Consider the following 27,951-nt stretch of genomic DNA (forward strand, 5'->3'; position numbering starts at 1 on the left):
CACTTTCTTGTATAATTTATATCGAAAACATGTTAAAAACATTAGTTTCCCTGCATCCTTAATACCAAGTGCATAATGGTGAATATGATGCTGAATATCAAACGCTCTCTGAGCATGCTCTGAGCTCAGTTTGGCTGGTTGTCCACGTGTGAGCCTGACTGGTACGACTGGATGTCCTCCCCGATGAACTCCGTCACTGTGAAGAGGGAGAAGAGAAGATCAGTCTTGCTCATCACTCCATCCTTTCATCCACCTCATGTACTCAATGTCATTGGGTACAGTTTGTTGAGCAAATGCATTGCTAGAATCAAAGGTAATCAACCTGTATGTATTGACCCGTAAATAATTTTATATGGTACACGTTTATTTGGAAAGCAGCAGGACTTGCAGCATCTGAATAATAATAATAATAATAATAATAATAATAATAATAATAATAATAATAATAATAGCGCAGATACTAAGGGAAAAGTCTAGGAAAGATGATACGCTACTTTGGCCTTAAAAAACGTTATTTTTAAAACTTTGCGGTTGAAATGTTTTGCATTGTCAATTGGCTCGTATCAAAATTCTTCATTGCAGAGCAGTTCAAAATGCAATTTAAGATGGGAAATATCTAAAAATGCCAGCAGGTGTGACATTTTTAGAGTATGCCCAGAAACTGCAAGATAACATCAGCCAATATATCATACATATACATACACACTGTATCTTGATTATCTAACAACAAATTTAATTGATCTATATAAAAAAATGTCTTAATTATATTTAGTTTATGTTTATTTTATGTGCTAATGAATATCAACAAAAACAAAATGATATATCCTAGTTTTAAAATGAAAATCTATGGTGACATCACAGTATTCAATTAATCAACAGCTGTACCCATATTTATTTATTTAGCCATCTTCTATCCTCCAGTCTGGTTATGATCCAACACATTCCTCCTCCCACCCATCCATCCATATATAATGTACATAAAGACATTTCTTTATCATCTCTGTCTGTCCTTAACATGTCTGTAATGTTGCCAATTAGTTCATCTTCTCAATAGATTATTACACATTTGCGCACATTACGATGAAGACCAATACATGCAACTCACCTTCTTCAAATGTAATGTGGTGCATAGAAGAGCTGGTAAACTCCAGGGGGCACTCCTGGATCTTGACATCCCTCTCTTCCCCATGTTCCATCCCCAGCACCCTTCCCTGGGGGTCCCAGCCCTCGTAATGGGAGTAGGGTGCCGGGCACATGTCCTGATATTGGCTGGGGTTGGAGGGAGGCGAGGGGCACACCTCCTGAGGATAAGCCGAGTACTGGGGGTAAGGGGAGGTGGGGATTGGAGGCAGAGGGGAGGTGGAGATGGGACTGCCGGCAGGAAACGGGCTGAGAGAGGAGGAGTGGGAGGGAGAGGGCGAGGAGGAAAGGTAGGGTGAGTCCAACCACGGGGAAGGGGAGGGTGAGGGAGGCTGCGGGCCGCGGGGGTATAAGGGAGGAAGAAGCTCCGTGAAGCCCAGCTCCAGGTTCTCGAAGCTGGGGTGACGCTCGGACAGGGCTGCCCTGGACCCACCGGGCTCCTCCACCGCAGCGTCGGCTTTGGAGCAGTACTCCTCATGGTAACTCATGGAGGGGCAGGGAGGGGAGTAGGTGGAGGGGTAGGGGGGGAGGTGGAAGCCCAGGCCTTGGTCGTCAGCCATGGGGATGCCTCTCACGTGGAAGCCCCTGTCCATCCTGGGTTGACCCCCTACAGGACCCACATTCGTCCCATCCAGAGGCAGCGCAGAGGGCCGGGACAGCAGCGGGTCCTCCTCTTTGAACATAACTGTCAGGAGAAGCAGGACAACATAACGTGTCATCTAGCTAACGCTTTTATCCAAAGCAACTTCAAATGAAGTGCTTTCAACCTTGAAGCAGAAACTCTGGACAGCAAGAACACATTAGCTTCAAATAAGCCAAACTACAAAGAGCCACATGAAAGTGCAACTGTGAGTGCAATGTTTTTTTATCCAAGGTGCAGTCGGAAGAGATGTGTGACGTCCTGATGGAAATGGGGTACTATAGTAGCCTACACTACTAGGTGGAAATGCTATTTTTTGAACTGACTTTGAATGTTGCATATTTTTTGATATTGTGCCATTTTTAGTAGTTTGATCTAGTTTGATTCTCGTGCCACATTGCTAGGATTGTAGCCTCGTGAGACCGCCCTGATCTCGCGAGCTCCAGTTTTCCACTCGCAGATCAGTCTGGCATCTTGAGATAGAGAAAATTTGGAGCCGTTCGCCAAACGACCGGGCCAATCAGCGTTGGTTTTGAGGCATGTTGCAGCAGCAGCAGGGGCGGGCTTGTGGTTGTATTTTCATACGCTTTGTGGATCTGATTGGTTGATTTGGCCCGTCTATCACCAACATAGGTGATAGACAGATGGTTTATCCTATCAGCTAACCAGTATTTTCACCCCTTCCCAAAAGTTCTCCAACGGAAAGTTCCCAGATGGATATGCCGAGCAAATGCGAAGCAATCCATCTGGCGGAGTCAGGTTACTAGGATTGGGCATCGAGAACCGATTTCTACTTGGAATCGTTTCAAAAATTACGATTCCATCAGAATCCTTTCTTTATTGGAATCGTTTGGAATCGTTTGGAGGATTTGGTTTCAAATCTGATCATGGGTTCCCAATTTAACAAGCGCAAGTTTTGGTTTTCGTAGCGGCCAGGCGCTTGTTGTGTTGCAGCCATGGAGCACAGTAAGCAGTGCTCTAGTGTGGCTTTATTTTACGTTGAAAAAGCCCCGTCAAACTGCAACCCACCTTTGAATCAAAATAAAACTTTCCTCTTATTTGTGAAATAAGCATGTGACCCGTTTCAACTCCACCCCTCAAAGAATCGGAATCGAGAATCGATAAGAACCGGAATCGAAAGGAAGAATCGGAATTGGAATCAGAATCGTTAAAATCTAAACGATGCCCAACCCTACACATTGCTTAATATTTTAAATTTTTGTTATTTGTTATCCTTTATATTCATTCATGTCTATTTACATTTTGGTTCACAGCATTTCATTTCATTGAAGATGTTTTCAAAAGACCACATCATGGAAACAAAACACAATTTGGAAAAAGAAAAACGCAACAGACATGAAATGAGACGGAGGTGATCCCGGTGTGATTGGCTACTCACCGGGGAGATACTTGAAGCAGTGAGTGCTGCTTCTTTTCCTCTTCCCGTTGGAGACGTAAAGACTAACCGACATAGGCCGACTGACGGACAGGTCGCTGTAGGCGGGGACCCTCACACACAACAAACACTTCAACGAAAAAGAGGGTGTGGACAGAATAGTACAGATTAGATGTTCCGGATGCTTTAGTTGTATCTGTTGAATTAAATTACAACTCGACTCGTGATAAAAAAATTTAAAAAAAGTTCATGTTGTTGCAGAGGCTGTTCGAGAATTGGACATTTTTGGACTGATGTCACACATGCAAAATTACCTCATTGCTGTTGTCACGGTCAACATGAGCCTCCTCCTCCCACTGCAGTTTCCCATCTAATAGATAAGAACATAAAATGGAATTAAGTGTAACTGACATACACATAGTCAGTTTAATAGTATAATTTCATCATAGGTGAAGCCTAACATTAAAGTTTTTGTAAAACAGGTTGTTTGTTTTGTATATATATATATATATATATATATATATATGAATCATCAGTCATCATGTCTGAATTGTATCATTGTTTGTATTGCAGAAAAGAATTTCTCCGGGAGCACCCTACTCTTATTTTCTTGCAACTTGTGCATGTGTGTGTTTTTACTGGCTTCCTTTAAGTCCCAGGAACTCATCAAGATATTATGGCCAGAAGATCAGAAAATCAACATTAGACAGGGCTCTGTGGACCTTTACCTGTCCCTCGCTCCATGAAAATGACTCTCGAGATGGGCAGGAAGTTTGAGCCGCTCAGCAGAAGCTCCTCTCCTCCCTCCACAGAGCATGAGGTAAGACTGACGGACTCGATGACGGGCAGCTCCTGGGCCGAACGCTGGGCTGAGGCAGGGAGAGGCAGGCAGGTAGATTAAACCACTGAGTGTACTCCGAAATGTAACCCTCCTATTATCCTTGAGGTCAATCTGACCCCATCCAACGTCTCGAAATAAGTGCTTGACGTCATTTGTTTTGCGTCATATTTAATGAACTGGACTAGTTTAATGGGGACACCTAGGTCAACATGAGATTAACATGATGATATATTTAACAATGATACAATCTGACCCCAGGTTTTAGCTGTATAAACCATATACGAAATATGAACATTTTACAGATTTTTTTGGGTTGTTTTGCTGATATTGAGGTCACTATAACATGCAATTGTATAATGCTTCATAACCATAAATATGTATGCATATGCTATTTCCCACGCCCTGGGGGAGGGGAATTATGTTTCCTGCGAGGACAATAATTGAGTTCACACAAACATTTAAAAGCTTGGACACAGCAGCCGTTTTATGTGGTTTTAACCATTTCTCTTGGTGCGCTGTGGGCGCTCTCTTTATGCTCTCTCCATTGAAAATAACCTCTAAGTTTTTCTGCCAATGAAGTTTAATCACAGCTCTGTGACAGTGGAAGTGACATAGAGGAGAATGTGTCTGGGACTGAGAATAATGTTGAGGAGGACCCTGATTATGAGGCGTCCTCCTCTGATGAGAATGAGACTCTTAGGGTTGACCTTCCGGTTGTCTCTCAACTACCACCAGAATCTGTTCTCTTCAGTCTCCAAGAGTGGACACATTAACTTCCTAAAACAGAAGGTTATCATGGTCCTTCTGCCTATATTTAATCTATATTGAATTATTATATATTGAACTGTATGGGGACAGTTGGAAAGACTTGGATGTGACCCATTTGCAGGCCTACATTGGGCTGCTCATTTAGGCAAGAGTTTTCAAGTCAAAAGGCAAAGGAACACGGCCTTTTGAATGCTTTCCAGCCACCATGCCTCATGTTTCCTCCTGTGTTACCGCTTTGTGACAAACTCGCAGCAATACAGCATGTATGGGACAAGTGGGTACAGGGGTTTATTGGCATTTCTTTAAACCAATCACAATCGTCTTTGGCGGCGCTAAGTGCCGGAAGGAGTATCAGCTCTGCCTTTGAGAAAATGAAAGCTCAGATGGGCCAATCTGGAATTTTCCCTTTATGACATCATAAGGGGAAAGGTTACCTCCCCTTTCTCTGCTTTGCCCGCCGCCAACAGCTGGCCCACCCATAAGGAAATAGAGCTACAACCGTCTACGCAAGCTGGTCAAGGCCACACCCCCACCCTCCACCTTGCCCCACCTCCCTCCTCCTCAATAGTCCCGCCCACAGCAAGTTTCTGGAAGTAAAAATACAATGCAATTTCTCCATCGACAATTGGAGTATAAGCCATAAAATCGTAACCGTCGATGGTAGACTTAAAACCAGCTAAGACATGACTAAGCGATTACATATACTCATATAGACGCCAAAAGTTCACGGGGCACCAACATTGTTTTGAGATAAATGTCTTTTATTCGTGATGTCTTGGATAAGTACTTCATTACACACAATCCTAAACAATCCCACAATCCCACAGTGATGCCTCTGATTGGTGGAACTCATGTTATGTGGCTGTTTGGTTAAACCCTAAACCCCGTGAAAGTCCGTGAGAGTCTTTGCTGCTGTACTGTGTAGGCTACTGTAACGTTGCTGTCTACTGTACGATCTTTAATAAAAAGAAGGAAAAAAAACCCTGTGTTGCACGGTAGACTTATCAGTGCAATCATGATCTCCTTGGCTGCCATGATGGCTTTTTTCAAGGACGAGAACAAGGGTCCAAAGGGGTGAAAACACTTTAAATCGGGTCACGTTATTGAATGTAGTGTGTCCGAGGTTCAGCTTGTGGATTTTGTAAGGGCCAGCATGAGGGACAAGATATACAGTATAAAGTTGTGGTGAGTTTTGCAGGGAGGTTGGTAACGTTAGTTAACATTATCCGTTCACTTTAGCTTGGCTATTGTAGCCTTCATACTGTATGAGTCATATCAATCATTACACAATTACTACTGAAAGAACTGCTATTAATTGTACATTCACTATATAAAAATCACAATGTTTTGAAAGGAAAAAGTGTGCGAGGCTGTCGTTGGATTGGAAGTTCTTCAAGAGGCTCTTTTGGGGTTGTGTCTTCGACTATATTATTCAGTGGAGCGGCGGTGGTTTATGGGATGAGTAGTTCCTTCGCTCGGAAATGAAAATATGTACACAGTCTTGTAGCTTTTACTTTTTTGGGATTTTCTGTTCGTTTTTTCACTCATGATATGTTGTTGCTTCTGAGTCACGTCATAGCTTATTAGCCTAAAGCATGGTCAAAAATTCTTTATATACGGATTTGTCCAGACGCCAATAGGAGAAATGAATGGGAAATTTACTTCCAGAACCTATGCTCTCTCGGAGGAGGGGTGGGACTGTTGAGGTCTATAGCATTTAAAGCTACAGACACCGAAATTGCATGTCCTAAGGAAAGCTCATTGTGGGACTGGCCCGTAGTGGCTATAATTCTGCACCAATGCTGAATTTCGGGAAAGAGACTTCAGATACAGTATTAGGGGACCACTAAGGCCGACATAAAAACATCCAAAAAGCAGCATGTCATAGGACCTTTAAAATATAAAAACAAAGAAAGCGGAACGTAACGGATATCAGGCCTAAATGAGTGAAATCCGGCGGAATTTTCGGCGGCAACAGAGCAATCCCGGAAGTGGAACGTCGTGGATATAGACTAGCAGACGGATGACTACAGGCGACTTCACGCCTCGCACACCAATCATTTCATGATTTCATTTCATTCACTTTCATTCATAAATTGTTCAACAAAATCTGGTTGATGGTGTGTTCCGTGCTAGTAAAGTGTTATGTAAAGGAGTACTCTCTTTGCAGTTTAGTCTGCAGAAAAGTGCATCTTAGCAGCTACTCACAGCATTCAATGGCCAGGGAGGCCACCTGCAGAGCCAGGACTCGGCCAGGCGGGGCCCCAGGGGGCGGTAGATGGAGGTGGGTACGAAACACCAAACGGACACGTGTGTTCTTCCTTCCAACGTCTGTTTCTCCTTTCCTCAGCTCGATGTCCGAGTTCCTCAGCTTCAGAATCCCAGCACAGTCAATGCTACGACACAAGGATTTGATAAGCCTGCTACTAGGGGTGTTAATCTTCACTGGTCTCACGATTAGATTAGATTACGATTACGATTCTCCTGTCAACGATTCACTTCAGTTTGATATCAGGTTGCATCACGATGCATCACCTCCTCGACATTATTATACATTACTACACATGGTTTTCAACAACAAATTCAAGGAGTCAGATATATATGAACTCCACTTTTCATTGTATCTATTCTTAAAAAATAGCCTTCCAGAATGTGGCAGAGTAGAGCACACAGCTGACAACAGACAGTAGACAACAGACAAAAGGCACACACAAAAAATAACATCAGTAGGCTATAATCGATTATGGTGTGTCGATCACATAATAATGCATTGTAGAAATGATTAATTTCAACAACCCTACTGCTACTCAATTTAGTATATGTTGGAGACTTTAACATAGTCTTGAAACTGGAGGACAAAGCTGAAAAACATGCAAAAACAACAAGTGGAGAGGACAAGTTTCCTGTCTCTATGTTCTCACAGTGCAGTCATGTTGTTCTCAGGGTTGAGGGGGATGTCCAGCAGTTTGGTCCCCGCCTGGACGCTCTCATGACTGGAAGTGCCCACCATCTTCCCCGTCACCCTGAGAGGGAAGGGACAGATGAATTCAACAGCCCTCTGTTAACAGTTTTTATGCTGAATCAAAGTACAATGGACAGGTGCTCTGTACACTGCCTCCTTTCACAAAGTACACGTGGCACCCAGCAATCCTGAACAAGAGAAGCTGGTACAACAATTTCGACAGATGATTATTAATCATTGAAGTCATTTATTCAATATATTTTTTATTGTAAATTTGAATACCTTTGGAGTTTGGACTTTTGGTCAGACAAAAGCAATGTCAATTTGGGGTCTCTTTTCTGACATATTCTAGATCACTCAATTACACATTATATAATAAATCAATGAATAGATAAATTGATAATGAATCATTAGCATCTAGCCCTACACATACAATTATTTGTATCTATATCATATTAGCCCATATTTGCTACAATTACATTTGACTTATTGTTTGCAAATTGCTTTTCGTTAAAGAATTCTTTTGTCATTTCTTCCTTATAGTTGACAGAAACAAGAGGAAACAGCTAAGGTAAACAAAAACAAAGGTGCCCGGCTGGAACTGAACTGGCTATGTTGCAGTTATGTGGCGTGCACTATAACCAATTAGCTACATCCATAGTGTGTAAAAATTGAAAGAAACTGTTTTCAGTTTATATGTCCATGAAAAGAACAAATAATAATGTGGTAAGGAAAATGTCCCGATTACTAAAACACATTGAAATACGGACACATAATATGCTGTTAATGTCCCAAAATATACCTTAGACAGAGCAGGATAAAAGCATTTACTAGCACATAGAGTAGATACATCTACAGGTCTTGATGATGCACCTCTTCTTCATCTATCTGAAGTTTATTGTGCAATCACATTCAAAGATTGTTAATCTTCTGATGTTCTCATCCCGAGCATGTTACATTGAGAACACCTGGTGCAAGACATTTCCTGGACCAACAGTAGAAGCAGCTGGTGGTAAGTTACACAATGGATAAAGCCACAACAGTCAGATGATTAATGGTATGCTGTGCTACTTAACTATAGAAGAATGCTTGGTAATAAGTCTGATATTCAATAGAAATACAGTTCAGTACCTGTGTATCTGATAGAAAGGATGTGGCCTGATTGATCGGTCATCAGCTGTTCCAACGAAAACCTGAAGGGAGAGCGGCTTCCTCTCTGTGTATCCACACAGCTGTACAGAGACACACAGAGTGAGGGACGGAACCAAACTGTGACGAGGCCAACAGCAGTGAGCCACAACATGTGTCTGCCCATGTCTTTGTTCCAGTATTGTGAGAACACAACATTCAAACTAAATTTCTAAGTTGGCTTTGATAGAAATTGCATTTAAAGAGCCCCTATTATACTCCTTTTCAGCATCATATTTGAACTCTTGGGGTCTACTAGAATAGGTTTACATGCTTACATGATGTAAAGACATATTATGTTTCTCATACTGCCCATTGCTGCAGCTCCTGTGCCTGAAACACTCTGTCTGAAAAGCCCAGTCTGCTCTGATTGGTCAGCTGGCCAACTCTTTTGTGATTGGTCAACCAAATCCAAACAAGCCACTGGGCAGGCTGTGTTTGCTCAGGCATCACTATGGGCAGCACATTTTCACTTATTGACATCACTAATATAGGAATTTCAAACAGGAATGTGGGCGAGGCGTTTCAAGCAGTTGAGAAAAAGTGCTGTCTGTGGAAGAGAAAGCTCCATTTGGAGTTAAATGTGTTCTTGAGTACTTAATACAGCTATTACATACACAACAGACTATATAACACACTAAAAGACAGGAAATTAAAAAAGCATAATAGGGGCTCTTTAATATACGTGAGAATCAGATCTCAGTTTGAAAGCAGGTTTCACCTTGACAATAGGATGTCCTGTTGGTGTGGCCTTGACGGCTCCTCTGCTTCCCTCTGTCTCATAGTGGGCTCGGTGGTGTGGGCGGGGCTGCACCTCAATCCGCAGCTCGTACTGGTCAAACTGGGACGGCAGCGGCCAGTCGAGTGGCGGCAGGGCATTAGACCTACAAGTGGATTGGATGGATAACAACACTTTGGAGATTTAATCATCTGAATGAATAAATGTATATTAATGCAGTTAACACTGATCATTTAAATGTGCGTATATGAATCCAGACTACCAGTTTACAGCACAAACTCAAATGTAAAGCTACTCCAATATAATAGGCTGATGCAAACATATACAACTCCTGTTAAATTGAATAAATACAACAGTAATAATCCTGACCTTTGTTTTAAATGCAATGAGGCTAAAGGAACATGTATGCACTGTGTCTTGAGTGTGACAAAATTAAAACATTCTGGAGGGAGGTGATCAATAAAACTATGTTCATCTTATCTGTGAATATTCCACTTGACCCTAAAATGATTTTGCTGAACATCCAACAAATTTGAATCTGAAACCCCAAGAATATAAATGTATTGATTTTGCTATACTACAGGCAAAAAGGACTATAGCTCTCATCTGAAGGCAGGTACAATTGGGGGTTGTTTTAAATTGTAACTGCAAGGAAAAATTAAAAAATGTATTGTAAAAAAATAAATAAAACAGTTAACAGTTCTGAGTACGGTGGCCCTGAGAGGCCACAGCACGCAACAATAAGACAACACGTGCAAATAAACCACAGCACACACTAATAAGACAACACATGCAAATAGCCCACACCACAACGGAAGTGTTTCCAGGGGACACTTTTAAGTGATGCAAACGTGCCTCAACCATTGGCTTTCCGGTATGCAAAATTACAAATCCCACTATGGCCACGCCAAGACCCGCCCTACGAAGCAGCTCGATTGGTTGGGGTTAGGCATTTCACCTCGAGTGGTTAAGGTTAGGGTTAGGGGATTGGTTAGGGGATAGGACCTGTACATGTAAGCATGGACGCCTGGCCAATAGTAGTGTGTGAATGCTATTGAAGGGCGGGTCTTGGCGTGGCCATAGTGGGATTCGTAATATCGCTTCAGGTACATAGACAGACCAACAACAGGACAATTTTAACAATTTTTGCCATTTTATTTATCACTAAATTCACTTCTGAATATGTTTTAGGCGAGAAATGAGCTCTTTAGATTTCGTATATAGGCAGTCTTGCGAAAATCGTTGCCGATTGTCAATTTGTTTGTAAGTTTTCGGAATTGAGTAGCTCCATAAAGTGACGCGACAGCCAGCTAGCGCCTGCCGTGGCGCTAGCTCGTCGCTCAGACAGTCCTGCTCAGAGACCTGAGCACATGTTGTCTTATTGTCTTAATGCTGTGGCCTCTCAGGGCCACCGTATAGAGTAGAATAGTGAACTCCTGAACAGGTGCAACCACAGTGACATGCTGCAAGCATGTTGCCTGTTGCATTGTAACACAGTACTTAGCTGCTGTTGTTAAAGCTATAGTGTGCGACTATTTTATATTAAAGGTCCTTAATACTGTATCTGAAGTCTCTTTCCCGAAATTCAGCCTTGGTGCAGAATAACAGCCACTAGAATCAGTCCCACAATGAGCTTTCCTTAGGATGTGCCATTTCTGTGTCTGTAGCTTTAAATGCTATTGAGGAGGAGAGAGGGGGGGCAAGGTGGAGGGTGGGGGTGTGGCCTTGACCAACTGTCATGCTTTGCTTGTTTTCAAGCCATGATGTCTCTCTCTCTCATGGGCGGGCCAAATTCTCTGGGCGGGCAAAGCAGAGAAAGGGGAGGTAACCTTTCCCCTTATTATGTCATAAAGGGAAGGTTCCAGATCGGCCCATCTGAGCTTTCATTTTCTCAAAGGCAGAGCAGGATACCCAGGGCTCGGTTTACATCTATCGCCATTTCTAGCCACTGGGGGACCATAGGCAGGCTGGGGGAACTCATATTAATGTTAAAAAAGAAAAACTCACAAAGTGAAATTTACATGCCATGGGACCTTTAATAAACGTCCATTACATTCAAGCCATTGCCAAATGAGTTGATACAAAGCTAATTAAGCCTATCAGCTCCACAAAACTCTCTCTGTATTTCTCATTGTGGCTATGTTTACAGAATGGTGTAGTCCGGCGACATTCACGCGCAGAAGCTTGAGTGATGGGTTTTACGTCACCGCTGAGAAAGGAAACAGCAGCGTTGGAGACAAAGAGGACATGAAAATTTAAACTTAATTACCTCTTCTGAAGAATAAGAGTGTGTCATCCTTGGCTACTAGCAATTGTGTGTAGGAGGGGTGGGGTGGTGTGCGATCACGGAAGGCTTGTATCATGTGGATGCGCCAACAGTGTTGTTGTCATTACTTAGAATTCCTCATAGGAGAGACAGAAACTACGCACTACAGCTTAAAACCTTAAATATCATTCTTAAAGCCAAATTAGTGCACATACAGTAAACTGCATGTGAGAGCATGGCTTACAAAATCAATTTGCACGTCTTGGCAAAACAGATGTGTGTAAATTAAATATTTTTTTCTTTGCTTGCTATTTTCTTATTTGGGTAACCATCCCTTTAACACATCATCAATCAATATTCAAACTGTGATTTTTGATGGATATTATCATGTATGTAGGTAAGTGGTGTGTATCCTTGCCTGAACAGAGGGCTGTGGGCGCTGGCCCGGGTCCGGCCCCAGGCTAGAGCAGGGGGCACAGAGAGGTAGTCCATTCCCAGTGAAGGGGGCTCTCTCCTGGCCTGCTGCGTCTCTGGCAGCGGGCAGGGGGAGCTCTGGCCTGGAGCCTGCTCCTGATCCACCTCTCTGGGAGACAACTGGGGGGAAAAAAGTATGGTTCATCACTTTAGTGTGATGCATTTTTAAATCTTTTAATCATCTCTGATATGGAGAGACAACATTTGAGAAACACCATGAAAACAAGCCAATAGGGGTGTGAACAAAAATGGAAAATTGTGTGTATTGTGATTTTTTTGTGACGATTTTTAAAATCGATTCTTTTCCCTAGAATTGATATTCTTTATTTAGTGTTTTTACCAACGATTCACCTAAATATTTTCTGTTTATACGGTACCACCGACGGCGACTACTACATCATATCCGTTTCCAGCTAAATGGAGCGAAAGCAGAAAGTGCAGAAAGTCCATGTTATGTTCTTCTTTACAAATGAAATAAATATCAGACTGACTGACTGACATGTGATGTGCATTCTTCTTAGAGAACAGGTTTTTACAAATGTCTCATGATAGATTGTCTCTAGAAGTGTATTATTCAACTTTTGTTTTTGTTAAACCTATATTGTGTAATTTTTTTTGTTGATTCTTAGCAAAAACCCCTTTGTTCTTTCACAAATATGCTCATTCATGTGTAATTACTTCCACCAACTATTCAAAGTATTCTCGTAAGCGTAGAATCTGCCATTAAGAATCATTAAGAATACATACTAGTGAGTTGCTCAAATCACGGCAGACATATACCGCCTTCATCTTTAAAATACATTTGCCAAAGTGGGACATATCTCAGCCTTTTACGCTTTTAAACACTTAAAGTGAAGCGAAAAAGAAAAGAATATATATTTTTAAAAATTTAAACGACAACGTGACAGGCAAAACAACAAGACCAATTGGAGTGGCTAGAACAGCTGCGTGTAAACAATGGAGATACTAAGAGCTAATTTCGGGTTCGGCCACCGTAGGAGTTGAAATGCGCTGGGAAGGGCAAGAAAGTAATATTCAGTTGGTTGTCATATACAATTTCACCACTAGATGGGAGAAATTCTTACACAATGTAGCTTTAAAGAAGGAAAAGAAAATCTCAACACTCAATACTATCGGATCGCAATACTTCTAGAATCGCAATTAATTAGAAAATCGCAAAACAAATCGAATCGGCACCCATGTATCGTGAAAGAATCAAATTGGGACAAAAGCATATGGTCCCAGCCCTACAAGCCAACATATTTACCTGTTCCAGTGATGTCTTCCTGGTTTTCTGTGGGATGCTGAGCTCACAGCTGCTGGGCGGAGCTTGTGACTGAGGGGTGGACTCTCCACCCTCCAGGTTGCATCCCTGCAGTTCTTCTGAGTAACTACCCCTGCGTGAAGTACAGGGGGAGACAAGGGGGGAGTTTCTACGCTTTTTACCTCCGGGGGAAGTGGGCCTCGAGGACGGCGAGAGCCCAAAATTGATGGTGGCATCGTTCAGCTCTTCCTCCTCCACCAGCAGCGAGTCGCAGCTGGAGGCGGGGCTGAGCCAGCCGCGGGAGGACGGGCTGGAGCCGGGGCTGGGGCTGGCGCTGAGGGAGCCAGGGCATCTGTCGCGGTAAGTAAAGGGGTCCAGCAGGGGGAGGTAGAGGCGCTCTCGGTCCCACCCACCCCCGCTGCCCATGTCCCAGTAACTGGAAATGGTGGAGGCTAGGTCATCTTCAGGGGAGATGGTGGTTATCTGGATGCTAGGACACTCAACTACACGAGACTCTGAAACCTACAGGGAAGATAAGCGCAAGCAAGAGCTACCGTTAATTGTTCCTGTTTTGACACTCAGTCGAAAGAAAATGACAAATACTTAAAAATCAAGTCATTTATCAGGCAAAGCGCCAAATGTTTGCCTGTTCCAACTTCTAGCATGTATTTACTGCTTATATTACTGGAAATTGAATACCTTTTTTTTGTGAGTGTCTGTTGCTCTGACAAAACACGTAATTTTAAGATGTCACCTTGGCCTCTGGGAAACTGTGATGGGCACTTTTCATTGTTTTCTAAACCCAAATTAAGGAATTTTAAAGAATCAAACAATAATTGGTTTTACAAATGAAAAATGGTCGCAGATCTATCACCATTGATTCGGGGGCTCTGTATGATTGTCTACATTCGAGGCAGCCATTTATTTCCCTTGAAATGCTCTTGATATACCAAATCTACTGCAGTTGTTATTATAAAGTAACACAGTTGTGTACAGAATGGCTTTCAACATTTTGTATGCAAAGTGAACAGAGTTTAATACAAAAACTACCAAATTCACATATTAACAGTTGCTTATAGCCAACATAACTTGTGAAAGCAATGTTTTTTAGCAGCTAACCCTGAAATATTGGATGGTGGACTTTCAGAGCTAAACCCAACTAGAACATGTCATTGATGAGTGAGGGACCCATAGCTCAAATATGCAAAGGGGAAAAAATGGTCCATGAACTTAAAGTAAAAAATCTGGAAGATTTTCATTTAAATACATATCTGTGAAGTCTCTGGGCCCTATTTTAACGATCTAAGCGCACGGCGTAAAGTGCATGAGGAAGGTGTGTTTAGGGCATCCCCAAATCCACTTTTGCTAGTTTGACGGTGGAAAAAAGGGTCCGTGCGCCAGGTGCATGGTTCAAAAGGGTTGTACTTAGTATCTTCATTAATTCATAGGTGTGTTTTGGGCCTAACATGCAATAAACCAATCAGAGTGTCATCTCCCATTCCCTTTAAAAGCCAGGCGCATTTGGACCTTGGCGCATTGCTAATATGATGGCGGATTTGCACCGTAATAATTTTATTTGTAATCTTTTGCATGTTTGTGTGCTGCTGCGCTTCCCTGTGTGTGTAACAAGCATAGTGTGCGCGCGCTGTGCATAAGCCTAGGTGCATTTTACTAATTTGCTGTTAAAATAACAATGAAATGCTGCGTTATTGACTTTAGACCAGGTTTTTGTTGGTCAATGGTGTGATCACTTTCCAGTGCCTCAAGATAGCAATACGCAAAGAATGCACCAGAACACACCTCCCTGTAAGACCAGCATTCCCATGGGCACAAAGATGGGCGCAGGTGCATTTGCTATTTGAAGTAACACTATGTAACTTTTAGCTGCAGTTGTAGTTCCAATGAGACAACCTGTAGGGGGACGGTCCCCCTACAGGTTGTCTCATTGGAACTACTCGCTCTTCCCCTCTCTTGTATGTAAAGTGGCATACTGAGCGAGTAAACGGCAACTATGGACAAACAAACAAAAAAAAAAAGAGAGATGACCACAAACAATGAAACTAACACTAACAAGTGAAAGTGAAAGTTAGATCCAAAAGCACACCTGCAATTAAGCCTTCCACTTATCGCTGTATGGCACCCATGGCGTGCCAGAGAGAACGAAAACGGAGATCTTTGAGATAGTAACTTTATTGGGGACTCACTTTTTCAGTGCACATATCTTTAAGGTATCTGGAGTGCCTACCAAACTACAAATAAGAACAACCCAGTCAGTTTTTTGTGGGCTGACTAGATCAGAAAACATGGGATTCAATAAGCTGTTCAGATTTAGCTCCCCTTCCTCTGCGTATCTCCACCCACGGCTTGAGAACTACCTTTGCAAAGGTGCACCATATTTTTCTCGCAAGCCAATTAGAGCAGACTGGGTATTTTTGGGATGGGAGCTCAAAGAGACAGGCGCTAAAACAGACACCCTCTTTCAGACAGAGGGTGAATACAGGTATATTCAGACAGACAGTATAGTAGTAAAATAATGTGTTTGATTTTTACATTAAAGCATGTGAACATGTTCTAGTAGATACCCAAAATACAAGTATGAAGCAGGACAGCTTGTCTCACCTGTACAGAGCGCGCCGGCAGGCTCTCATAGGTCCCAATGAACTCTCTGGCGGGGGCCCTCCGTGGTGGCGGGGAATGCATCCCAGCCCGCTGATTGGTCGAGGATGGCGGGCTGTGGATGCTGATTGAGTGGTGGTTATCTGTAACTGATAGAAAGAATAATCAGACCGAATGTGTGGAAACGTGAAAAACACTTGGATCAGAATATGATTTTAAAGGACAATTCCTAGGAACCTAGGGGTTAATAACACACGTGTACCGATATGTTTTCATGCTAATCGAATTTGTCTCTAGCTTGAAACAAGCTAGCGCAAACCGCTGATTAGCTTATAACGCTAGTTGTCGGGTAATTGGTAAAGTAAAAATAAATAGCTATTTCTACACCACTAACAAGGCTCAAAATAGTACCACACTTCAACGGTAGAATAATGAGGGTCCCTACATGTAAACCGAAGCGTTGAGAACTTTGTAAATGTACAGACAGTTTATTAAAATGATAGATTATAAAGACAGTAGCGTTCACGTATACAAGCAGGAGCCATCTTGGGAAAACAGTCATGACCAGTTGAACGACGAACACCGGGCTTGAGCTGCGTTACTGGTTACTGGTTGCACGGCGTGCATCGTTTGACTCATGCCCCGACGACTCGCTTTATAAGCTAATCAGCGGTTTGCGCTACACGTTTCAAGCTAGAGACACATTCGATTAGCATGAAAACACATCCCAGAGAACGGTCGACTCGGTACACGTGTTATTAACCCTTCGGTTCATTTTGCACCGGAATTGTCCTTTAAGAAAAGGAAGTGGCACACATCACACGTTCAGACCACAGGCTGAAAACACTTAAGAGCACACACAGTATGCTCTTGTCAAAAGTATCAAAGCTGTGGACAAAAGTTGGTCGTACTTTCTGTTACAAATATGCTGCTAATGAAGAGTTTACGGTGAGTAATATACACCTTTATTCCACATGGCAACAATTATCTTCTGGCTGCTTTCCAGTAAACATAATGTAACTTTTTTTCTTTTGTTCTTTTTATATTATATGTTGTGGGTTTTAGGGTCATGTGACCTCCCATTAATCTTTTCTTTTTTTTTTTTACTACCGCAACATGACAGTTAGCTCTCAAAACGTGCAGTTCTTTTACATCTGGCATGAGAAAGACTCATTAGATATCCATCCAAATACTGTAAACACATTTTGTGGTAAGAAAAGATTCTTTTTTTTTAAATCATAAACATGCCTACATCATTACACATCTACTTTTCTTGATTTACTGATCTGTAAATTGATTCCATGTGGAAAATGCATGCAACTGGAACTTCTCCTCAGGAAGTGCACACTCAAAGTCTTTGAAACAAGTGCAGCATTTTTGTCATGTTTAATTTAAAGGAGTAGTTTGACTGTTTGGGAAATATGATTTATAACTTTCTTGCTGAGAGTTAGATGAGAAGATTGATCCCAGTCTCATATCTGTTAACAGTAAATACGAAGCCAGAGCCAAGATATGAGTAGATTAATTTATTTTAGCTTAGCATAAGGACTGGAAACAAAGGGAAAACAGCCAGCCTAAAAATTCACCTACCAGTACCTCTAAAGCTCATGAATTACCACGATATATCTTGTTTGTTCAGTCCGTACAAAAACCAAAGAGTCAACATGACACGTCGTGGTTTTAGGGGGCTGTTTTCCTCATGTTTCTAGCCTTCATGCTAAGCTACGCTAACCTGCTGCTGGCGGTAGCTTCATATTTAGCGTACAGACATATGTAAGAGTGGTATCAATCTGAACATCTAACTCTCAGTGAGAACGTGAACATATATTTCCCAAGATGTAGAACTATTCCTTTAAATTAAACACCTTCATATTGAATTGTTTTATATTGTTATCATTTAGTTTTAGTTTTTATATTGTATTTATTTCACCTCAAATAGATACAAATTAAATATATATATGTATGTATATAACACACATACAATACACAGGCATTGTAGACAAAAAACTACATGACAAAATAGAATTTGGTTTTATGTTCTACAATCATACTGCAAGTCATACTGCATGGCAACAATTTACTAAGCACTTTCTTTTTTTTTAAATCTATTTTCAGTGTAAATAACTTCCAATACATGTTTTCCATGTATTATAGTGACAAATAGGGCAGTAAAGGGTGAAGTGGGATTGTAACCAAACGTTTGGCTCATAGATCCAAATCTTACACCGCCAAAAACAAACCCAACTCTGCTGCTCATCTTGACAGCTGTGAAGACGATTTGGGCCTTTTCTACACCTCCTATTTTTTTATCCAGAACCAAACTTTTGGGACTATTCGCAAGACAATCATCCGTATTAGGACACGACCTGTGAAGACCACAGCCCTCACCACAACATTTCCTCAGCGTGGTGTGGTTGGCCTCCACATGGAGCCAAACAGTAGTTACTCTGTAACCAGCGAGGGCTCCATCTGATCGTCGTTGTGCTGCAGTGCAATTTTTGGGCAACATGGACACACAAACAGTAACTGCCAACGAATTAAGACTCGGGTGAAAAATCTCTTCAAATGTTTCCTGGCAACAGAAATATTTCCAAGTGGTTAAAGCTGCAGTGCCGAGGCAAATACTCTTTCACATGAAACAATGATTTAGATGTTTGTGTGCGGACCAGCAGAGAAGTTTATTAGCCACAAAAACATACCTAACACCTATTGAACACAATAAAGCTAATCTCAAGTCTAACTGTAATATTTTATTGCGTCCTGAGTTGAACCTCTCACAAAAAGTAATTAGGAACCCCACAAGGGGTCGCAAAATGATCAGCAGCGTAGCAAAGCAAAAAATATATACTTTTGCCACACTGAACAAAAAAACTTTTTCCCTTGCTTTTTTCTTGTAATATAATGGATGATTTGACCTCTTCAAGGCTATTTAAACTATTCATGAAAATGTACCTGACAGTTATTGCGCACCATGAGTGTCCCTTTCTGCAAAAATGTTTCTTTCTCTAATAATTTTTTTTTTCTTGTGAATTTTTCATTTTGGCGCAGTCATTTTACTACGGCCTTTGACAGTCCTCAGTTTGTGAACATGGCATGACTAGTCCACATTAAATGCAGTGTGTGCATCACTGTCATAACATTCTGAGTTTTCGCTTTAAATTCCCTTCATTAGGTCACTGCGTGCTGCAGACTGAGTTTTTAGCACCGCAAACATCTGTAGCCTCATGTTACCTCATATAAAACTGATTCCAATGAGTTCCATGCAGCGAGATATACAGATTCTAAATTTTGGGAAAATAGATCACTTGTACTGGATTGGTACTCTGTATCTACGTAGAGGTAGTCTGGATTAACGGTGGTACATTTCCAGGATTACTGCCTGACATGTCCCTCACCTACCACTCTCTCTGTGTTGCCGTTCTCAAAATCCCGTCGCTACGGGAAACAACAAGACAATTGTGATTGGTTTAAAGAAATGCAAACAACCCAGAGCGTTTTTCTCTCCTATCCCAGAATTTGTGTGTGATTTAGCTAGACCTTAACTCCACAGCGCTGTGCACACAGGTCTGGCAATGCGAGACTAGCGTAGAGATATCAGAAAAGCAAAAAAGACCAGGATCAGTACTGCTCTACATTTGACCTCTTCAGGCAGCGAAAAGTCGTTCACATAAATAAAAGTAAATCTGTGTTTGGTCGAACTGGTCACAACCGGTAGACATGAGACAGAGGTTGCAAGTTAACATTGCTTTGTTTTAAGGGGTCACAAGCCAGAACGGTTGCGTCCATCTGGTTTGCATGTTATATCAAAAGATATGGAGAGTTGAGGACTTAAATCTGAATACTTGAGGTGCATTTAAAATGTCAGGAGAGCTGGCAAAACTCTTCTGTGATGCTCTGAGAAGTAAAACCACTCATCATAGAGTGAAGAATTGCTCTCTTGTTTGTAGTACAGTTCACTTTCATGCCTTGGGTGTGGTAATACAACTGTATGCCAGTGTGGGCGGGAAACAAATGATTGAGTGAGTGGATGCGGGGATACAAGGTGTGTGTGTGTGTGTGTGTGTGTGTGTGTGTGTGTGTGTGTGTGTGTGTGTGTGTGTGTGTGTGTGTGTGTGTGTGTGTGTGTAGTGAAAAACGGGGGAGATGGATGTTGAGTAAAAGAGGGAGGGAGGTGTGTGGATGTGGTGCCTGCAGTACACAGAGGTTGAGGTTCCATCCCAGATGGCAGCTGTTAACTCTACTCACACGCACAGCTGATTAGAAACACATTGAGTCTGGGGCTGCACGCACACACGCACCACACACAAATACACACACGGGCGCAAATGCAGTCACAAACAGGCATACAGTCAGCTATGCGCACACAAACACACAAAACAAACACACAATAACAATATACGAATTCTCACATGCTTGCAGATAGAGGCACGCACTCACAATTCACATGCAAGTTTAAATACACACATACACACGCACGCACAGACGCACACACACACTTCCCATAAGCACAGGCATGCAGATGAAGGCCCTCATCACAGCACATGCAACATGCATCCAGCCAGCCACACGCAAACACACGCACACACACACACACACACACACACACACACACACAGCTCCCATGCATTAGAAGCCACACTGTCAGGCCGCTCAGACCTCCTGTGTCAACCATGAGAGAAATCTCGCTAACCCAGGCTGCTGCTGGAGGAGTCCAGGTGCTGCAGGGCGCACTCCCTCTCCTCCCCGGGAACGGTGATCTCCGGCTCGGCCGGGCGCACCGGGGATGGCCGCTGGCTCTGCCGCGACGGCGGGTCCTCCTCAAACACCAACTTGAACTCGAACTCGCCCTCCTCCCAGCCCGAACCCGGCGCGGCCCCCATCGCCCTCCGGCAGCAGGGGACAGGATACAGAGAGAGTGATACAATCTCTCCCTGCGTAACTACTTTAACGTCCTTAGTGCGCCTCGAAAAAGACGGAGATATTCCCAAAAACTTTTGTCTTTCTCCTATGTGCGTGTAATAGCGCATATATCCCTCCTCTTTGAAGGTTTTGATGTGACTTCAGCAACTTTTTCTAGCTGTTTCCACAGAGGACTGCTTCTTGCTCGGGGATTTGCAACTTTTTCAGGCTGGATGCCTTGCGGTCCAAATCCAATCTTCGCTTTGGATATCTCACAATCTTTTCCGAAACATATCTCCCAGACACAGTCGGGTCTTTCATTCTAGCTCCATCGCCATCCCTGTAGCTCCTTCTTCCCCGTTCGAGACAGAGAGAGAGAGAGAGAGAGAGAGAGAGAGAGGAAGAAAAAAAGTTTATCAAATATTTTTGTCGTCCTTTACCCTTAATTGCCTTTGGGGTGGGTTTCCCAGCTCCAGTTGGTCCGTTACTCATTCCCCATAGGACCTTGTGCCTGTCAGTCATGAATCCCCCCCTGCCCAACCTCCAGCCTCCCTCTTCTCCCCCTCCTCACTCACTCTGGAGGTTTCTCTTTTTAGTCAGACTCACTTCACATTTACTTTATAGCCTACACCATCACATATTTTAAACCCTACACATATTGCTTGCCTTTACAACTTGTACTCATTTCATTTTGTGTACATCCACTAGAATTAGGTGTATCTCTATACATCATCCTTAGCATTAATAACGTCACACATTCAAGCCCAAAACAATATGATTATTATTCCAATCATGAGCAGGACTCATGGCAAGTAGCTCACTGTCTCCTAAACCTTTGTAGCCATTGTAGGCCGGCTGCATGGCCGGCCACCAGGGCTGGGGTATTAACTGTCACTTAGTGAACATAAGAGGGCCTATTTCCTGTGGCGATGGACAAGACAGCCCCCCTTTTTTGGCTGTCACTCTTCCCTCTCCTCCCCCTTTCCTCTTCTGCTTTTTTTTTTTTTTACACCTCCTTCCTCTCTTCTCCCCACCAACTCCTCCTAGTCCCTCGTTCTCCCTTCCCTCCCTCTCCACCAAAGATCTGTTTCTCATTATCCTCTGCAGTCTGCTCTCTGTCTGAGTCAGGAGACGAATAAGTTAAATAAACACACTCGCTCTCTGGCTATCTCTGGCTCTCTCTCTCTCTTTTTGCCTCAGTCCCCTCTCTCCCCCTCCTCTCTGTCCTCCTTCCTCGTCCTCCTCCTATTCTCACAATCATTATGTATGTTATACTGGCGTGGAACTGGGGGCTTGCTTCATTCTCCCTGTCATCCTCTTGGGGTTTTGTGGGCAGGCCTTGGATCTTGATCTCAAAATGTTGCAGTCTGGTCAGAGAGAGGAAAAAAAGTGCTACCAGCAGGGCCGACGCAAGACGTTTTGGGGCCCAAGGCAGAATGTGATCCCCATAGGGCACTATAACAAAGTGGAGTGTATACATTTCCTTAACACCAGAGGTGAAAAAAAAAAAGAATCCAAAGAGAGTTCCGTCAGTTTTTTGAGTCTTCAGTTTGTTTGGGGACACCGTGGTGGCTTAGGGCTCCTAAGCAGCGATTCATTTTGCTACTGGTTATGACTAATTAGCCTACCAGTCTACAGTATGTCACAGGTTACATCCACACTACTACATTTTCATTTTCTAACAGTGTTTTGAGACAAAAAAATATCTCTGTCCACCAGAGACAGATGGGGACATGAGTTTGAGACTCGTGACTCAAGTCGCATCTCAGTTGCACACACAGTGACTTTAGACTTGACTTTAGACTCATCCTCAAAAGACTTCCGACTCGGACCCGAGATGCGGGACCCGAGAACAATCTTTATGTTTAGGAAACGTCTGATGAGCTGACCGTAACATATAACCTCCCTACATAATAGGTGACCTATCTGCTGCGCGTGTCCTCACATGAGAAGACAACAAACATGTCGACCGCACTGGCAGCTGCTGTGCCATTCATCAAAAGCTTTGGCTTTAAAATCTTCCTACATCGAAGCCCTAACAAAAGAAGAGCTGAGTGCAAAAAATGTACTCTAGCTCAAAGAATTGAGACTTGACTTGGACTCTAGCTCAGAGACCTGTGAGCATCTCTGCCGTCCACGCAAGCGTTTTAGTTCCAATAGCAGAACTAATCTTCGTCCATATTAACACGTCTGACGACACATATCACATGACCATTCGTTTGCATATATTGGACATGTAGTGATGGTTTAAAGCTTTAGTACTTTATTTGCCATTGCCAAATGAGTTGCTACAAAGCTAATTAAGACTATCAGCTCCACACAACTCTCTCTGTATTTCTCAGTATGGCTGTTCAGAAGTCAAGTGAAGATAATTACCTCTTCTAATAAGTTCATCATGTATTTTCAATTCTTCCGTTAGCAACTGTGTAGAAAGAGGGGAAAGGGGAGGGTGGGGGGGGTGGAGCATGATCACGGAAGGATACGTATGCTAGGTATCATGTGGATGTGCATACCTAACCTAAAGATTACGTTTCCAAAGGTCTCTGTTTACGCCTGTCCAGACTACAAAGCAACCCTGGAGTTTTCAAACCAAAATGGGGTCAGCAATGTTTCCAAATGTCTCCGTTTTAGGGGCTCGGAAATGCTCAAGTTTGGACGCAAGGCTTAAACGTAGCAAAAGATATTTGTTTTAAAAAAAAAAACATATTAGTATGGATGTAGCCACAGTCTACTACAACAGTATACCCACACTAAGCCAGAGCTTAGACACAAAATGCACCACTGATAAGATGAAATACAACCCAGAAAGGCTTATGCAGTACACAATAACGTATAATGTTGCCTTCTGGTTCCCGCCTTAATCAGCCATACGTCAAAACAAATAGATATAAATGTTCCTTTGTAACCTCTGCTATCTCTTTGATAAATTCTGAAAAAAGAGGTAACATCTGCACTGAACTGAAATTTGAATTTAAATGTTAGTGGTATTAATATATCAATTTGTTGGATGTGTATTGTAAATTTTAATGATGTTGAATGTTTTTGTTGTCATGTATTGTTTGGGTACTACTTTGCTACTGCAGCAAAATTAATTGCCCCTCGGGGACAAATAAAGGTCTTGAACTTGAACTTGAATTGAACTTGATAACTATGAGAAAAGATATGCACTTTAACTTAACCTAATACTTTTTCATACTTTTACATTTGTTTCATAAAAAGGTTATCTTTAATATTGCTTATATTGCTTATTTCTAATTATTATTATTATTATTATTAAATATAAGTACACATAAGTGTGCAGGGGGCACATATTGAAAATATATTAAGTTACAATCAATCTTTGAATCTTGAAACAGGATATTACAACTCTGGAAAGTTATGGCGACAGTTATTATATCCATTCCATCACAAAGTAAACACAACTACAGCTTTCATGTTACAAAGTAATGTTCCAGTGATATGTGCTTGCATGTAGGCTATTTGACTAAACAACCCAGTGCTTTGCTGAATTACATTGCACTGTGTTGTGGCAAAACTTGAGCCAGGTTACATTTTTTTTCCGCTGGAGGGAAGTTGGTTTCCTAACTTTACTGTCACACACTGTCACACAGCCCTCAGTTGGTGTGAATAATGGCAGTTTAGTATTAAGGCAAGGCCAAAATGGAGAATAAAGATTAATTTTTTGAGGGTCAAGGTTCAAGACCGATAGATAGCTTTATTGTCTTCATACAACACAGACAACTAATATTCAAATATTTTTAAATAAAACCTCACTGGAAGTCTAAGACTGCAAGACCTTGCCTTTACAGGTGTGTGCTGGCCTATGGCCCTATTATCACCAAAACACTGACCAACTTTAAACAGGTCGAGGAGCAACTACGCTACACCAATAAGTGGCATTTGAACACCCCAATTTAGCATAACATGCACTTAATGTCTGGTAACAGACCCTTTGTTTATAGCCAGTGGAGTGACAGAGGTATTTATACTGTAGACCAGCTATTCAATGAGGAAGGTATGTTAAGTTTTGAAGGCCTGAGAGCTAGCTTTGAGGTCCCTAGGACATCCTTCTTCCTTTATCTTCGCTTAAGATCAGCCCTAAAATGTTATGTGCCATGGGGGAACAGTCTTGAGACGCACCCAATCATTAAATGGCTTGTTGGTTCTCCTGTGAAAGGATTAGTGTCCAGGATTTATGCTAAACTGATGTAAGTATCTTTGGGAAAACTTCCAATAGTGAAGAAATGGGAGCGAGAGCTGAGCCCAGAGGGGAACGTCATTAATTTGGAGACAGTCTGGGACAACATTTCCCACTGTTCCAAGAACCCAAAACACCAGATCCACTTCAACATATGCCATAGGACATATTGGACTCCTGAGAAGAGATCCGTCTCTAAAATCATTCCTACTCCCTATTGCACGTTCTGCCAACCTGAACAAACTGGAACTTTCCTACATATGGTCTGGGAGTGTGAACAGGTGCATGAGTTTTGGAATAAAACAACATTAATAATATCTTATGTGATAGGATGTTCTGACTTGTTCTGAATTCCTACTGACCCGACTGTTTTGTTACTTAATGACGACTCTAAATTACATCTGCTTGGGAGACGGAAGAAAATGTGGCTAGCTGGATCAACTGCAACCAAGAAAATGACAGCTCAGCGCTGGCTATAAAACAGTGTTTGGCATATTTTCTGGACATAGTTACGCTGGAGCTCTCTACAGCAAGGATTAACAAAGCCAAGTCATCGACTATAGACCTATGGAAAAACACAGCAAAACAGGTTTCACTCCTAATGACCTCAGCATCACAAGAATTAGAGGAAAGCGACTAGGCAAGGTGTGATTCCTTTTTTTTGTTTATTATTATTATTTCCTCGAGACCGCAGAGGGTGGGGGGTTGGAGAGGGTTGGTGTTCTTGTTCAATTGTGTGTGTCTGTTCTGTATGTTCAAAAATATAAAAACAATAAAAAATTGATCTTAAAAAAATATATATATTTTTAAATTAAAGAGAATAGAATTAAATTGGTTATATAAAAGTAGTACTAAAAGAAAATTAAAAACATATATATATATATTTACAAGGAAGATATAGTTACCTATATACTGTACATATACTGTACAGTATATATAAAGAATATGTATGTGCAATAATATGTAATTGTGTTATTTTCAGATTTAAAAGGTGCAATATGTAATATTGTGTGTAATACTGGCAGCTAGCGGTTAAAATAGTTACTGCACTACCAATTCAAAATACTGGAGAGTGGTTTCCCCCGCCCCCTCCTGCCCAGACTCGAAGTTCACGGAGGTTGCCAGGCTGAGACCGCAGCATTCACAACAATGTTGCTAGACGCTTTTCTCACATAGCCAGACATTACTCCACAGCACAGCGGAATAGCTAACGGTAGATGCTAGTCTCACATAGCCAGACGTTACTCCACAGCACAGCGGAGTAGCTAACGGTAGATGCTAGTCTCACATAGCCAGACGTTACTCCACAGCGCAGCGGAGTAGCTAACGGTAGATGCTAGTCTCACATAGCCGGACGTTACTCCACAGCGCAGCGGAGTAGCTAACGGTAGATGCTAGTCTCACATAGCCAGACATTACTCCACAGCACAGCGGAGTAGCTAACGTTAGATGCTAGTCTCACATAGCCAGACATTACTCCACAGCACAGCGGAGTAGCTAACGGTAGATGCTAGTCTCACATAGCCAGACGTTACTCCACAGCACAGCAGAGTAGCTAACGTTAGATGCTAGTCTCACATAGCCAGACATTACTCCACAGCACAGTGGAGTAGCTAACGTTCGATGCTGGCTATATTGACAGTCATAAAAGACCGTGCTCACGCGGAGCTCTGTAACCAACTGACAGACACACTTTTTCGGCTTAAAATTACAGTATGAACCGCTAAAAACACAACAACCTCACTGTCCTCTCCACACGCCAGTCAGGCACACTTCCTCGGGCTTAGAATTACAATACGAAACGCTAAAAATACCACTAATTTGCCGACGGAACACACTTCATTGGCTTAGAATTATGGCAACAATCGCTAAACACACTGCAAACTCACAGTCATCTCTTTCCGATTTACAGCCCCCCTCTCGTGGTTTAAAATAACTCACCGTTGTCGGATCCAGCCGCTGAAGAGGCTACACGCTGTAAACAGCCATGAGCTCCTTGCCTGGTCCTCCCGGTAACGTTAGCATGGCGGCGTTAGCCAGGATAACTTTACTGGCTATGTCTCAATTGTTTTTGCAAGTAACCAACTCGGTTACTCTAGCTATATAATTCAATGTGAGTACACAAATGTTGAAATGACAAAAAATGCCCATCCCTAGTAGCTGTGATAAATTATCCTGAAGCTAATGCTTACCTGTTCAGGAGAAAATAAGCCAACTGTCTCCATCTTTCAAATACATCTCCAATATTTACCAGGGGGTTGTTACGTCTCTGGTCACGCAACTGTTAGAAACATGCTGTTTTCTTTTTTTATGACATGTAGAATCTACAGTATCTCCGTTAATCCTGTTCGTTTGTTTGCTGCTTTCATGGCTGTACTACCGTTACAGCTGTAGCGTGCTGGGTTTACGTTTTTACAGGTATATCTGGCAACCCGGCCTGGCTGTCAAACTGGGCCGTTGATAACAACACACAGATCAAAACATAAACATAAATTCCGTCACGGAATGTAAATTTCAAAAAGAAAAAATACTGAAATTAGCATTGTTGTCAGAAAAGATA

At 42.2% G+C, this 27,951-nt stretch overlaps 1 protein-coding gene across 3 annotated transcripts; it reads right to left on the bottom strand.

Annotated features, from left to right (window-relative positions):
• On the bottom strand, window positions 1-27,616 carry nfatc4 (nuclear factor of activated T cells 4). Of its 3 annotated transcripts, XM_028592816.1 has the most exons (14): window positions 27,333-27,367; window positions 20,985-21,542; window positions 16,298-16,443; window positions 13,682-14,200; window positions 12,359-12,534; window positions 9,657-9,819; window positions 8,879-8,979; window positions 7,707-7,808; window positions 6,994-7,181; window positions 3,905-4,045; window positions 3,491-3,546; window positions 3,180-3,306; window positions 1,106-1,825; window positions 1-196 (listed from the first exon to the last, which is right to left on the bottom strand). In XM_028592816.1, the coding sequence occupies exons 2-14, from the start codon at window positions 21,319-21,321 to the stop codon at window positions 126-128; spliced, it is 2,847 nt and encodes a 948-aa protein (XP_028448617.1). In that variant the 5' UTR covers window positions 21,322-21,542; window positions 27,333-27,367; the 3' UTR covers window positions 1-125. The 3 variants fall into 3 exon arrangements, with proteins under 3 accessions (XP_028448617.1, XP_028448618.1, XP_028448616.1); XM_028592817.1 differs by lacking the exons at window positions 20,985-21,542; window positions 27,333-27,367 and adding an exon at window positions 27,584-27,616; XM_028592815.1 differs by lacking the exon at window positions 27,333-27,367 and having other exon boundaries at window positions 20,985-21,592.
• Window positions 27,617-27,951: the final 335 nt, after the last annotated feature.

The sequence above is a fragment of the Perca flavescens genome, chromosome 12 (assembly GCF_004354835.1).
Source record: "Perca flavescens isolate YP-PL-M2 chromosome 12, PFLA_1.0, whole genome shotgun sequence".
In the NCBI taxonomy this organism is placed as follows: domain Eukaryota; kingdom Metazoa; phylum Chordata; class Actinopteri; order Perciformes; family Percidae; genus Perca; species Perca flavescens.